Source organism: Etheostoma cragini, chromosome 21 (genome assembly GCF_013103735.1).
Source record: "Etheostoma cragini isolate CJK2018 chromosome 21, CSU_Ecrag_1.0, whole genome shotgun sequence".
In the NCBI taxonomy this organism is placed as follows: domain Eukaryota; kingdom Metazoa; phylum Chordata; class Actinopteri; order Perciformes; family Percidae; genus Etheostoma; species Etheostoma cragini.
Window position 1 is genome coordinate 3,031,627 of NC_048427.1, and position 12,323 is coordinate 3,043,949.

The 12,323-nt window shown below is 38.2% G+C and overlaps 3 protein-coding genes across 7 annotated transcripts in view; 1 reads left to right on the forward strand and 2 right to left on the reverse strand.

The window, feature by feature from the left end:
• Positions 1-898, reverse strand: part of nbr1a (NBR1 autophagy cargo receptor a) — a 14,710-nt gene extending 13,812 nt beyond the window's left edge. For all 5 annotated transcript variants that reach the window (XM_034861457.1, XM_034861454.1, XM_034861455.1 and 2 more), the window contains exons 1-2: positions 664-898; positions 261-323 (exon numbers count right to left, since the gene is read on the reverse strand). In XM_034861457.1, the coding sequence (XP_034717348.1) occupies positions 261-323; positions 664-765 (165 nt within the window). In that variant the 5' untranslated portion in view covers positions 766-898. The remainder of the gene's footprint in view (positions 1-260; positions 324-663) is intronic.
• A 537-nt stretch (positions 899-1,435) lies between these two features.
• Positions 1,436-8,906, forward strand: psme3 (proteasome activator subunit 3). Its single transcript, XM_034861460.1, has 10 exons — positions 1,436-1,617; positions 2,983-3,015; positions 3,099-3,161; positions 4,763-4,867; positions 5,977-6,025; positions 6,760-6,878; positions 7,111-7,247; positions 7,413-7,467; positions 8,046-8,132; positions 8,253-8,906. The coding sequence occupies exons 1-10, from the start codon at positions 1,576-1,578 to the stop codon at positions 8,331-8,333; spliced, it is 771 nt and encodes a 256-aa protein (XP_034717351.1). The 5' UTR covers positions 1,436-1,575; the 3' UTR covers positions 8,334-8,906.
• A 2,373-nt stretch (positions 8,907-11,279) lies between these two features.
• g6pca.1 (glucose-6-phosphatase a, catalytic subunit, tandem duplicate 1) overlaps positions 11,280-12,323 on the reverse strand; it is a 2,971-nt gene continuing 1,927 nt past the window's right edge. The window contains exon 5 of the mRNA XM_034861459.1: positions 11,280-11,998. Within this exon, the coding sequence (XP_034717350.1) occupies positions 11,496-11,998 (503 nt within the window). The 3' untranslated portion in view covers positions 11,280-11,495. The remainder of the gene's footprint in view (positions 11,999-12,323) is intronic.

The window sequence follows — 12,323 nt, forward strand, 5'->3', positions numbered from 1 at the left end:
ATATGTTATAACGCAGAGGTGGGTGAAGAAGTTATAAGGTTATGAACATCTTTTTTTAAATACAAAAATGTTAAATTATCTGATTATCCTATCAGTTTTAGCAGAAACAAAATCCATCTCGTTCATCCTACAAATATATGTAGTGGAGCAAAAGTACTATATTGTCTTCCAAAATATAGATGTATAAAGTAGCATAAAAGGGAAATACTCAGGTAAAGTACTTCTAAATCGTACTCGTACATTTACATACACTCCCTTACCTCTTCATTATCCTCATCGAAGTATTTGACTTGGAAGTGGTTGATCCCAAAAGACGCTTTGATCTGAAATATAATTTCAAAGCGTTGATTATCAAATTTACAGCATTATAGTATGTTATTAAATAAAATATAAAACTCCCTTGCGTGTTTTGAGAAACATCAATAATGGCACGTTGAAAATGAGCTCTACAGTACAGCTAGCTACTGTACAAACGCATTAATAGCTAATTCTTGCGTATTTATTGAAGCTATGCTAAAAAAATAGCACTTATGTACATTTTCTCGCAGCAGTATCGACTGTCCTTCCGGTGGTCTATTGTTTACGGGTCTAGGCCATGTCTGGGCCTTTGCTTTTCACCAAACTGCGCCAGCGTTTAGCCAACACGCTCAGCTAGCAGCTTACCCAGGCTTCAACGGACTCCCACTCCAGTTTGTCCAAATCCTGAGCCAGAAACCTCTTCACATTTCCCCGGAAATTGACTTTAATCGTAACAGGCAGCCCCATGTCAGCCGTTTATGAGCATATAATGGCTATCATTTGCGGTGACACAGGCCTGTTTGATCCCTGTTGCCCTCGACTGTCTTTTCTTGTTTACATCGTCAGCTGCGTCTAGAAAAATACGGTGACGTTTACGCGCAGGCGCAGTTGAAGAGGCTTTTTTTAGCTTTCAAATCATAGACCGTTAATATCAGTAATATACAGTCTATGGTTCAAATTAACAGCGATGCTATATTTTTTCTTAACCAGATAATAAGTAAACACACATGAAAGCAAAAAAAGAAGAATAACCTAAATTAAACAAAATAAAGTCATACAAACAAGGGTTAGCAGGAATAAATAGAAAATAAATGAAGTGAAAACATAAAAAAGGGAGCACAATCTTATAGTTTTAGGAGCTTCATATTTTTTACGTCGTTAAGAAATTGTCTTAATATATAATGTAAGCACCATTTCTTGAAGACATTAAAGTGAGGCCTTACTTCAAATTGACTTTAATGAATGTTAAGTTTTGCTAATAATATAACAAGATTAATAAGAAGGTGTTATTTCTCATGTATAGCAAACAAAACCAAAGTACACATTTTTTTCAGTAAAAGTTCGAAATGACATATATTATTCAAGATAAATCTGCAAATATCTCAGGTCAAAACCTTTTTTTTTCCCTTGTGCTCCTGTCCACAGATGTCGCGTATCAACGACGTCATCTTTAAGCTCACAAAGTGTGGCTAGGTAATAAGCCACACATACACACACATTTACAGGTGAATTTAATGCTGTTGGGACAATCGCTCTTCGCCTATTTGATCACATAAGATGTCTTCACTCCTCAAGGTGGACAATGAAATTAAAACCAAGGTAAGGTTGTGTGTTTTGGAAAGCCCGGGTGAGGTTATTCGACGTGTTGTTGCCATTTGCTTGCTAGCATGTTAGCCACGTTTTTGTAGCATGATGTGAAAGCCATGACAAGGCCAGGCTAGTAGCGGCTAGCCGACACCGGCTTGGTTCCCGCCTGTTACAACACACCTGTCGTACCTCCCAATAGGTGCTGTGTCACAGTGACGTTAAGCCTCATGTAGGTGTAAAGGGAAGTTGACACTGCAGCGCTGTTTGGGTCAAGACAAATTACTATTGGAAGAGCACATGCATAAGAAAGGCCTTAGCTAACAAGTTAGCCAATTCAATAAACTTACCGTTGTCATACCTGAGACATTCTATGGCTTTTAACATTTATAATGACACACTAGCTACTTTTATAGAGTCCATGGTGGTAGCTTAATAACGGTGGTTGAAGAAGTATTCAGATAATTTACTTCAGGCAAAGTACTGATAAAACACTACTCCACTAAAAGTAAATGTCCTGCATTCAAAGCCTCACTCAATTGAAAGTATCACAAAAATGTACGTTAAGTATTCATTGTGCAATAAAATGTTCCCTCCGTGGTTTCCTGTTATATATAAAATGTCCTTGCTGCATTAATGTGTATGTTGTATCTTCCTACTGTAGATGTGAAAGGTTATGCTAATTTTAACTCCGATATACTGTTGGGTAGTTTAATCTACAGCAATGCATCGTATTCTACAAGATCATTGTATGTTTTTAGTGTAACTGTCTACGTATCTCTAAACAGTTTTTTTTGGTGTCAAAAAACAGCCCTGTTTTCATCTCTGTGATAATGTGTTTTCCAGCTTATCCAAGACGCATTTTAAATACTTTAAATTTGCTTAAAAGGGAGGAGAATTTTATTAAGACATAAAGGAATCCTTTAGTTTGTCACAAACTAGACAGGGTGAGGAGGGAAAGCTGTCCTCTGTAAATAGAATATGTTTTATTGTCAATGGACAGCAGCTGTCCAACTAAGTTTTTCCGCAACTCACCCTCAGTGGTACACAAATAAACTGACAGTACCCTTATAAAGGCAAAGGACACTGAATAAAAACAATAAAAATAGTAAATACAACATACAAGGGACTAAGCTGTCAGACAAATCCAGTGGTAAAAAAGTAAATTATTTCCCTCTGAGAAGTACAAAGTTGAAGAAATGGAAACAATCAAGTACCTTGAATGTGTACTTGGGTACAGTACCTGAGTAAATGTCCTTAGTTAATAATCCCACTTCAAGTCTAATTAAATGTATGTCTGCAACCTCGTTTAGCAAGGATAAATAATATGGACTGATGCAGTCTGTCTGATTTTTGGACTCTTGTCTTATGTGTTCGCAGGTTGATGCTTTCAGGGAACGTATCACTTCAGAAGTAAGTACCGTGTAACATGTAGCAAACACAGCTAGGAAACCTTTTGGATTTCCAAGCAACTAAAAGTTAGAATTTTTTTTCAGGCAGAGGATCTAGTTGCAAATTTTTTCCCAAAGAAGTTGCTGGAACTTGATCACTTCTTAAAGGTATGTTTACATTTTCATTCAGCTAAACACACACTGCATTGTCTAAGATCTGTGTACATCTTGGTTAGGAGTGTGCAATAAATAGATCTCTCACTGTGTATGTACTTTTATAAACTATATTATCACAATAAAGTAAACTTTATGAGAAATCAGTTGATTTGTTATTTCTCGTCCATTTTTGGTTAAAAGTTGTTCATGGATGAAATGTGTTTAGTACATCTGCAATATCAGGAAAACTGTGAAAATTCCAGCTGCTTGAAGGATCGTGTTATCATTGTTATGAATTTTGTGGGGATTGTGTTTGCCTAGTGATGGTGGGAAGCCTCATGAAGCATTGAAGCTTTCCAGCAAAGGGGAGGCTTCATTAGCCCACAGTACCACCTGCTGGTCAAAGAGTGTAAAACAGGCAGAAATGTTACAGATGCTAATCGTTGTCTCAGAGACGGGTTTTTACTGTAAAGACTGTAGAAAAAATCATGACTGTATGTGGGTGAATGACTTTCTGCCAAAATGTGAACAAGAAGGAATTTCATACCAACTGAATATGGTCGTAGATCCGCTGCCATAAAAACACAGATGGCACAGATTTGTTATTTGCCTGTTTAAAGGCTGGGAGCAGTAGCAGCAATGAGAATGTGAAAATATCCCTTAATGAAGCAGACACGCTTAATGTCAGCTAACGTCTATAATAATTGGACCTTGGTTCCGATTTTTTTTTTTTTTGACAGTTTTTACTGGTTATAAGGATCAACATAAGAGAGAAACCTGGTAATCATTGATTATTGTCCAGGTACATTAAACCATTTTAAGCCTTTTCCTCGCCATAGACACCAATGAAGAAGAAAAGGTTAACGTGAGATAACTTCTGTAAACGTTGGATTTCAGTTTAGTTTTTTTGACAGGTTTAAGGGTTCATGACAAGATATGGCCATGGTATATATGGTGATGATTGATTGTTGTTTAGATACATCAAACCACGTTTCTAACCACGTTAGAATGTCCCACCGTTGAGCCAACGTAGATTGTTCCGTCTGCGCCTCTGCTTGCGTGGCACCGTTTGATGTTACGTGAACCAATACTCTGTAGTACAGACATGATTGGGTCGGTAAAGGTACCGGAACCGGTACCCAGCCCTACCGCTAATGAGCAGTGTCGGCACACTACTTTTGTCTTCCTCTTTTTTTTTTTTGTATTTCTCCAGGAAACCAAAGTGTTTCCAAACAGGAGACTTTAATGATAACAGAGGGTCTTCGAGATCTGGCTGCTCTAAATTGGCCATGACGCTTGCTAACGATAGGCTTGGCTGGGATAAGCGTAAAATTTCCTTCGGGATGAATAAAGTATCTGTCTGTCTGTCTGTCTGTCTGTGCAAAGTGTCTGTAAAGCGCTCAAAAGTGCAGGGCGGAGACTAAAACCTCAGGTCCACCACTTAATATGTTTGCGTGGGAACTTGGTTTTGAATTATGTGTCAAGCAAAACCAGACTAATAGTTTCTGTTAATTGTGATTACATTTGGCCTCTTTTTATTGTTATATCACCCAATCCCTAATCTTGTCCAGTCACAGAGTATAAGTACAGCTAAGGTCTTTGTTGTTTTTCAGGATCCAATCATAAACATCGCTGACCTGAAGGAGATCCACTCTGAGATAAACCTGACGGTGCCCGACCCCATTTTGCTCTCAAACCTGCATGACGGACTAGAAGCGGTGAGGCTCCTCGAGGCTTATAATAACTCATTTTTAAATGTTGGGCCTCCATAGATTCAGGTAGGCTTGGCAGCACCATGATGACAGAATGTTTTGTTTCAGGACCGATTCCTTTTGGAGGTTCTGCATAATTTGCAGAGAGAGAGGGAGAGGCTGAACTAGTCTTTAGCGCCTGCAATATCTTTGTTTACCTTGAAAGTTCAGCTAAACTTAACACCTCCAGCATAACTTTATATTCACCTTCAGGAATACGGGAACTTCAGAGAGTTGACACGGCAAAACTAGGCCTTGTAAAGAAGTTTTTGCGCTAAACAATAGTATTGTTGTTCTGAGACCATTTTTATCTAATATAATGATAATGGAATAACAATGATGCAGGTACCTTTTCAGAGATCAATAAACCTTTATTTCTAAAGATTATTTAATACTGGAAGACATTTTAAGTATTTACAATAGATGAACAAAACAATAATAAAACAGTTGTAGTTTTTTTCCCTGCTGGGAAAACTGCACTGGATGATTTGGTTTTAGGTGCATGTGCATGTTTGTTGCTACTGCTTTACAACAAATGCGACACACCGACTCGCTCAGGTCACGTGGTTTCTCCCACTGCAGTTGTTGCGTTTGGCTTTGAAACCATCTTTTTTTTAATTAGTATTATTCCTCCAACTCTCAACTAGCATTTTCTCTGGCTATACTCCTCACTCATTTGCTGCACTCTTCGGTAGGCTACGCAAGGAGTCCCGCCTCCCCTCAGAGAGGCCATGTGACTAGAGTGAAAGAAAGAGAGATAATTTTGCGGTCTGAAAAATGATCAAGCCCATTTTCATTGATCATGTGATTAATGGATTTATTGGATATCGCGACAGGCCTAGGCCCGACACAATGGTGGTGACACAATAACACATGGTGGTTCAACTCTACTGTTTGCCTGAATTCTCTCCTCAAGTGAGTGTTTATTAAATGCTTCTGTCATCAAGGTCTCTTGAATCTTCTTCACGGATGTAAAGATATGTTGTGCTGCTCCTGAGGTTTTCCTTAACATAAGTACTGTGTGTGCAGAGCAGAGGTGAGAGTGTAGCCTGATCCTGTATTTATCTGTTTCACAGCAAAATGCTAAAAAGAGAAAGCTCGAGGACGGAGGTGATGAGGCCATGGGTGAGTATAAGAATTTAACTAGGTCAAATGGACCTAACATGTTTTTTGTGTTAGATGGCCACAATTTCACAAAAATAAAAATAGATTTGAATAGGAATTATTCTGCTGTGAATTACAGCCTCCCTATCTTTGGATAGGAGTGCTTACATGACTGTGTATTAGCTCACATTATAGGAGCAACTTTTGGTTTTCTTGCAAGAACAACGTTCAACTAAAATGCATTTTACAGTCTTTTTCTTACACATGCTTATTAGAGATGTACCGATACTCGACGAGCACAGCCTAAAACGCTGGTATCGGGAAGTACTGGAGTTTATGCACTGATCCGATACCACGATATAAAGAAAGAAAATCTACGTTAAAGTAGTTTATTTATGTTCTTTTTCCATTATAACTGACTGTCAAACTGGATAAAAAAGAAAGTTCTGTGGCGTTCATTGTTTGAGAGTTTAACCTGAGCCAGACCGACGACAAAGATAGAAATCACATCACATCCATACAGGGATAGTAGTACACAGTTGTTAAAAGATAAAATATACGACACACTGGTATCTGATCAGTTCTTGGTATCAGCCAATACGCAAGTTCAGGTATCAGAATCTGTATCAGGAATATAAAAAAAAGAAGTTCTCGGACCATCCCTAATGGTTATACACGGTAGCCTAATCATTCCCGGCTCATTTCATATATCTTTGAAACTAACTTATTTTACCCTGCTTTCCTGTGTCACGCAGTGACTGGCACCAAGGTCTTCGTCATGCCTGGTGGGATGATGAAGAGCAACGGAAGCCTTGTTGATCTTATTGAAAAGGTCAAACCAGAGATCAGGACACTTATAGAGAAATGTAACACAGTAAGTAATATCTCTAAAGTCTCTAAAGATTACAGGTTGTTCAACAACGTATTCTTGCTTCAAGGTATAAAGCTCCAACATGTAGGACATTGTTGTAAGAACGATTCTGCGGAGGGATCCTTCTTCGACAGTTAGTGCAATCAGTGTGACTTCTGTACGTGGTTGCTTCACTGATAGCATCCAGATGTGGCATTCTGCTTTTTTTTCTAATCAGTTTTCTTTTCCTCTGCAGGTCAAAATGTGGGTTCAGCTGCTTATCCCCAGGATAGAGGACGGCAACAACTTTGGAGTGTCAATCCAGGAGGAGACGGTCGCTGAACTCAGAACAGTTGAAGGAGAGGCAGCATCTTACCTCGACCAGATATCACGGTTTGTAAAAGTCCTAACCATACTGGATGAGGCAGCAACGTGGTCAGCTTGCTTAGCTGTTATGTTTGTTTTTATCCTGTGTTTGTTCACTTATTTTTGCCTTTATTATTAACAAGATTGTGTCTGCACTGTTCAGCAAGTTTACCCATCTTTTTTTACTTTTAGATACTACATTACAAGGGCAAAGCTGGTTTCTAAAATAGCAAAATATCCACATGTGGTAAGTGAATGTTATTTGAGAAAAATCACAAAGTAGACATCATACAGTGGCTCTAAAAGGGAAAGTCAAGCACAACTTTTTATTCATAGTTCTGTTTTCATTATAACTATTGATTAGTGAATTAATCTTTATGATGCTTTTTGGGGAGCTTAAGTGAAGATGTAGAGTGAATGTTGACAATGACTACGTTTACAGAGACAGGATATTCCGGTTTTGAGAATAAACGGTATTCCCAGTAAGCTGTTTTAGATTGCTATAAGTATTCTACTAATATTTTTGTTTTATATGAAGCCGGTCAAAACTGAATTAAACCTGCAGTAAAAAAAACACATTCTGAATGAGTCATATGCAGTACATGTCCAAAGAAGGCCTCTGAAACCCAAATAATACCTGAATATCCCACATGTCATAATTGAAAAATGTGATTCTTAGAAAAAGGCCTTGTCCTGAATATCCAACCAGAGATATGCATTTTACGTGACGCGTATCAAATTCAGACTATTGTCATTTTTGGAATAGTAGTGGAATATTGGCGTACATTTTAACATACTGATTGAATCGACTTTTATTTTTATTAGGAGGACTATCGGCGCACAGTAACCGAGATTGACGAGAAGGAATACATCAGTCTGAAGATCATAGTTTCTGAGCTCCGAAATCAATACGTAAGTTACTTTCATATTTCTTAAATCCCAATCCATTAAGGTTTATTTTAGTTAATGGAAGTATTTTCCCATTTTCTGTATTTTACACGTGATTATGTCTTCTTTTTTTCTCCTGTGAAGGTAACGTTACACGACATGATCCTGAAGAACATTGAGAAGATCAAGAGGCCTCGGAGCAGTAATACTGACGCATTGTACTGATGTTCATCCAGACATCTCAGCCCCCCCCCCCCCCTCCCCAACTCCTTGCCATGCCTGTTGACCTATAGTAGCTCGGCCCTGGTCCATAGGACTTCAAGTACAATCAACACAACACAACAACAATACAAAAACAAAGCTTCCATAGGTGGAAACAGTACACACGTTTTTATTTTTAATGTGAAAAGGTTTCTAGATGTAACCCCTATGACGAAAAATAGGGAGATAGTTCATAGACAATACAAAGCGCTATGTATTTTTTAATTTTAATTAAACATTTCGTCCTCAGATCCTTCGTGAGATTGCTTAATTTCTAGTTCTTAAAATGAATTTAGAGCAGATTGTTTTCTGCTCACCTCACTGAATTTGACTTTGACTCTTAACTGCATTTAAGCAAAAAACAGTTTTATTTTTTCCCGCGAATATTATACATTACACATATAGTCGTAATATATATGAACAGGTTTTAGGTCCACAAGCCTTTTCATTTTCAGTAAAATTTCCCAAGTTACCAAAAGCATCTCTTCTGTTGAGGGGGGCATTGATCCTGTTAAATAAAACATTTTTTAATAAGACGATTCTTTTTGGCATTCATTTTTCCAGAAAAATGCTTATTGGAACAGAGACAAGTAATTGGTGGTTGTTGTTTTTTGCACATATCATGGGGCTCATTTACGCAGTCATACTTTAGATTAATATTCAGGCATATAGTAAAAATACCTATTGGAATGGAGGAAAACATTGGGTAGCAATGTTTCCTGTTGCCCTGCAGATGGCACTGTTCAGTCACTCAGGGACATCAGCAGACTTCACAGCGGGACTGGAGGGGAGACAGCGCAAATAATTGCCAACATACACAGAAGCCTACTGTGCAAATGTTTTAGGCAGGTATGAAAAAAGTGAAATAAGAATGCTTAACAAAAATGGAAGTGTTAATAGTTTATTTTCATCAATTAACAAAATGCATTGAATGAACAGAAGAGAAATCCAATCAATATTTGGTGCAACCACCTTTTGCCTTCAAGACGGCATCAATTATTCTCGCTACACTTGCACACAGTTTTCTACTATATTAAATAAGTCAAGATTAAGTAAACTGATCGAGATTATAGAGCATTAGTAATACAGCATGGCATTTTATTTGTCTTTATTTTATTATACTACCATTATTGTGTAAAACATGACTGTAGATAATGCTGTTTCCCAACTATTGAAAAGAAGAAAAAAAATTGGATTGCTAGGCATTCAGTCTATCCAAACTTTCCCCTTCATTTCTGTGCAGACTTCTAAAATCAAGATAACTATAATAAACAAGACATTGCATTACTGTCCCAATCCCTAATGAGAGTGAAGTTTTACTATAGTTATGATGTACAGATCAAACTGTATCACTGCTAACTATTTTGAGCTGATTGACGTCAATGTAAACTCATGTAAACAGCATAGTGTTGCTCAATGTTCCTGAAGCAGACTGTCTGTCTTACACTCCCACAATGCATCCTGCACTAATAGAACAGCACCATGTAGATATGGCTTTATGAGATTAAAGCACCGGAAAACAGTTAAGACTGCCCTCAGAGATAAGATGCTTAAAAAGGAGATGGGGTTTGCAGGTGGGAAATGCCACACAACCACGATTACTATGTATGTCATCAAAAAGGGACTCACTTTGAGTGAGTCTGTCTATGTTGTGCACAACTGAGATTAACGTTGTTTTCATTTGTAAAAGAAGATGAAAATATGTCAAAGTACATACAAAGATGCAACATTTAAGTGAAAAATAAAATTTAATTTTTTTTAAAAATTCCTACCATTTTATCACTACTACAGTGACCTTAGGTGACATGTAACTATTGTACTTGGTTTATAATCGCATTAGCAGAGTTGCACAGGTGTGTCTGATCTTATTACACATAAAGTGATATGTCACTTTAGACCCTCAAGATACACACGTGTTGACTGCAACGCATTCTGCCCCTTGATCCTTCTGTCTCTTTTGAGAGCACATGGTTATAGTGAAAGACTGCGTCGCCATGTGGGACTGCCGAGTGACAGGAGCATGCTCTTGTTAATATTTAATGGTTGTTCCTGCCAGACAATGAATCAGTCTGAGACATTCGGAGAAAACTGATAGGTCTTACTAAAATAAGCACAACACTTCATACATAAGAAACCTGTCTTTATTCTATCATTTTACGCATCATTAAGCTGAAGAACACTTTTGTTTACTGAGCTGCTAACTACATTTGTATAAACAAAAATAAAAAAAAAACTTTTGTTACCTGTTTATGTATATTCTAAACAGACAGAGAGACCTTTGAGGCTGAATATATATGAATATAAACAACCATAATTTGATTGCCAGAGGTGTTATAATACCACTTTCATGTCTATGTGTTAAGTATGGAGCCTGAGCCAGGGGACACTTACCTAAGTCTAGCATAAAGACTGGAAGCAGAGGGGAGACAGCTAGCCTGACTCTAGTGTCCTCCAACTAGTGTCCTCCAACCTTTCAAGCTCACTAATTTGCGCGTCATTTTTAAATTTAAAAGGTACAAACACAAACAAAAAAAGGACACTACAGCTACTGTTTTTTATATTGATGAATGTCTGTGACATTTAAGTCGTTGTCAAATAAGTCGATACAAAGCCAATTAAGACTATCGGCTCCACAAAACTCTCTGTATTCTCCGTATGGCTCTGTTCACAAAATGGTATCACCCGGCGACTTTTGCACACAGAAAATCAAGTGAAGATAATTACCTCCTCAAAAGTTCATTGTGTTGTTTCATTAACTCTTCTTGTCCTCCTTGGCTACTAGCAACTGCATGGACATATTGCCATGCAAATTGAAGGCATTTTAATTTTGTAACAACCCAACAATGTGCCTTTGATTGTTTCTGAAGGAGAGCTGCATTTTATATTATTCAGAGACCAGATTCCACTGATTTTGTTACATTTGGACTGAGCAAGGCTAGCTGTTTCACCATTAAGCTAAGCTAATTGGTTTGCTGTATCTTTATATTTAGGATTAAGTATATATTAAGTATACTGACACCAGAGTGATATCAATCTTATCATCTAATTATCAACAAAAAAGTTAAATATAAGTGGTGGTAAATATAAAAGAATTAAACTCATACTTAATTTAAACTACGACTTGAATCACAAATTCTTGTCTTCTCTCTTTCCCTTGCAAATCCAGCAGAGCGCCCAGGGAACCAGAGTGGTCGGGATTAAAAGTGCAACTGCACTTTTACCAAAAGACACAAAATAGAAAATCGTAAGATTTTTAGATGAAAATGTCCATCCATCCAACAGCTGAAGCAGAAACAAGGAGACAATAATACATCCCATCTTGAAACTGGTGCTTCTTTTGTTGGTGTCAGTGTAGAGGGGCAAGTGCAGGCCCAGGCCCAGGCCGAACAGGGTGCCCATGTTCCGCAGGAGGCTGGCGAAGGGCGTGCTGTCCAGGTGGACCCACTCTGCCCTCACGCACCACTTCTGGGCTTTCTCCAGGGTCCACAGCAGGTCCACATCCAGAGCTTTGAGGATGACGTAGAAGCCAACAGCAAAGGAGGTCAAGAAGAGAGTCATGTAGAAGTATTTCTTCATGCTGGCGCTGTAGATCCATTTCTCCTTTGAGACAACCTCAGCAACAAGTACACCTGACGCAAAAACAGAGAAGACGGTCCCCCAAACAGAGGTTCAGAAGAGCTCCTGTATTTGCTTTTAGGTGAGTAATGAAGCTAAGCGCAAATTCCTTCAGGAAAACTTCTAAATAACTTAAATCCCTAAAACTATTCAGCTGTTAAGAGGCGTTCATTTTACAGTAAACCAGCCAGAATTGACTACGATATTCATGATCCAATCACAGCATGTCACCCTGCTTTAAATGTCTTCTGATTTTGCTGTCAGCTGTCTTTTCGGGGCGGCTCTGGCTCAGTTGTAGAGCGGTCGCCTGCCAGTTTGATTCTTGGCCCGAAGTGTCCT

Excerpts from the sequence above, each read along its gene's own strand:
- psme3 (XM_034861460.1), top strand. The coding sequence starts at position 1,576 with ATGTCTTCACTCCTCAAGGTGGACAATGAAATTAAAACCAAG. Across the intron at positions 3,162-4,762 it reads AACTTGATCACTTCTTAAAG|GATCCAATCATAAACATCGC; the intron begins GTATGTTTACAT and ends GTTGTTTTTCAG. Across the intron at positions 6,879-7,110 it reads TTATAGAGAAATGTAACACA|GTCAAAATGTGGGTTCAGCT; the intron begins GTAAGTAATATC and ends TTTCCTCTGCAG.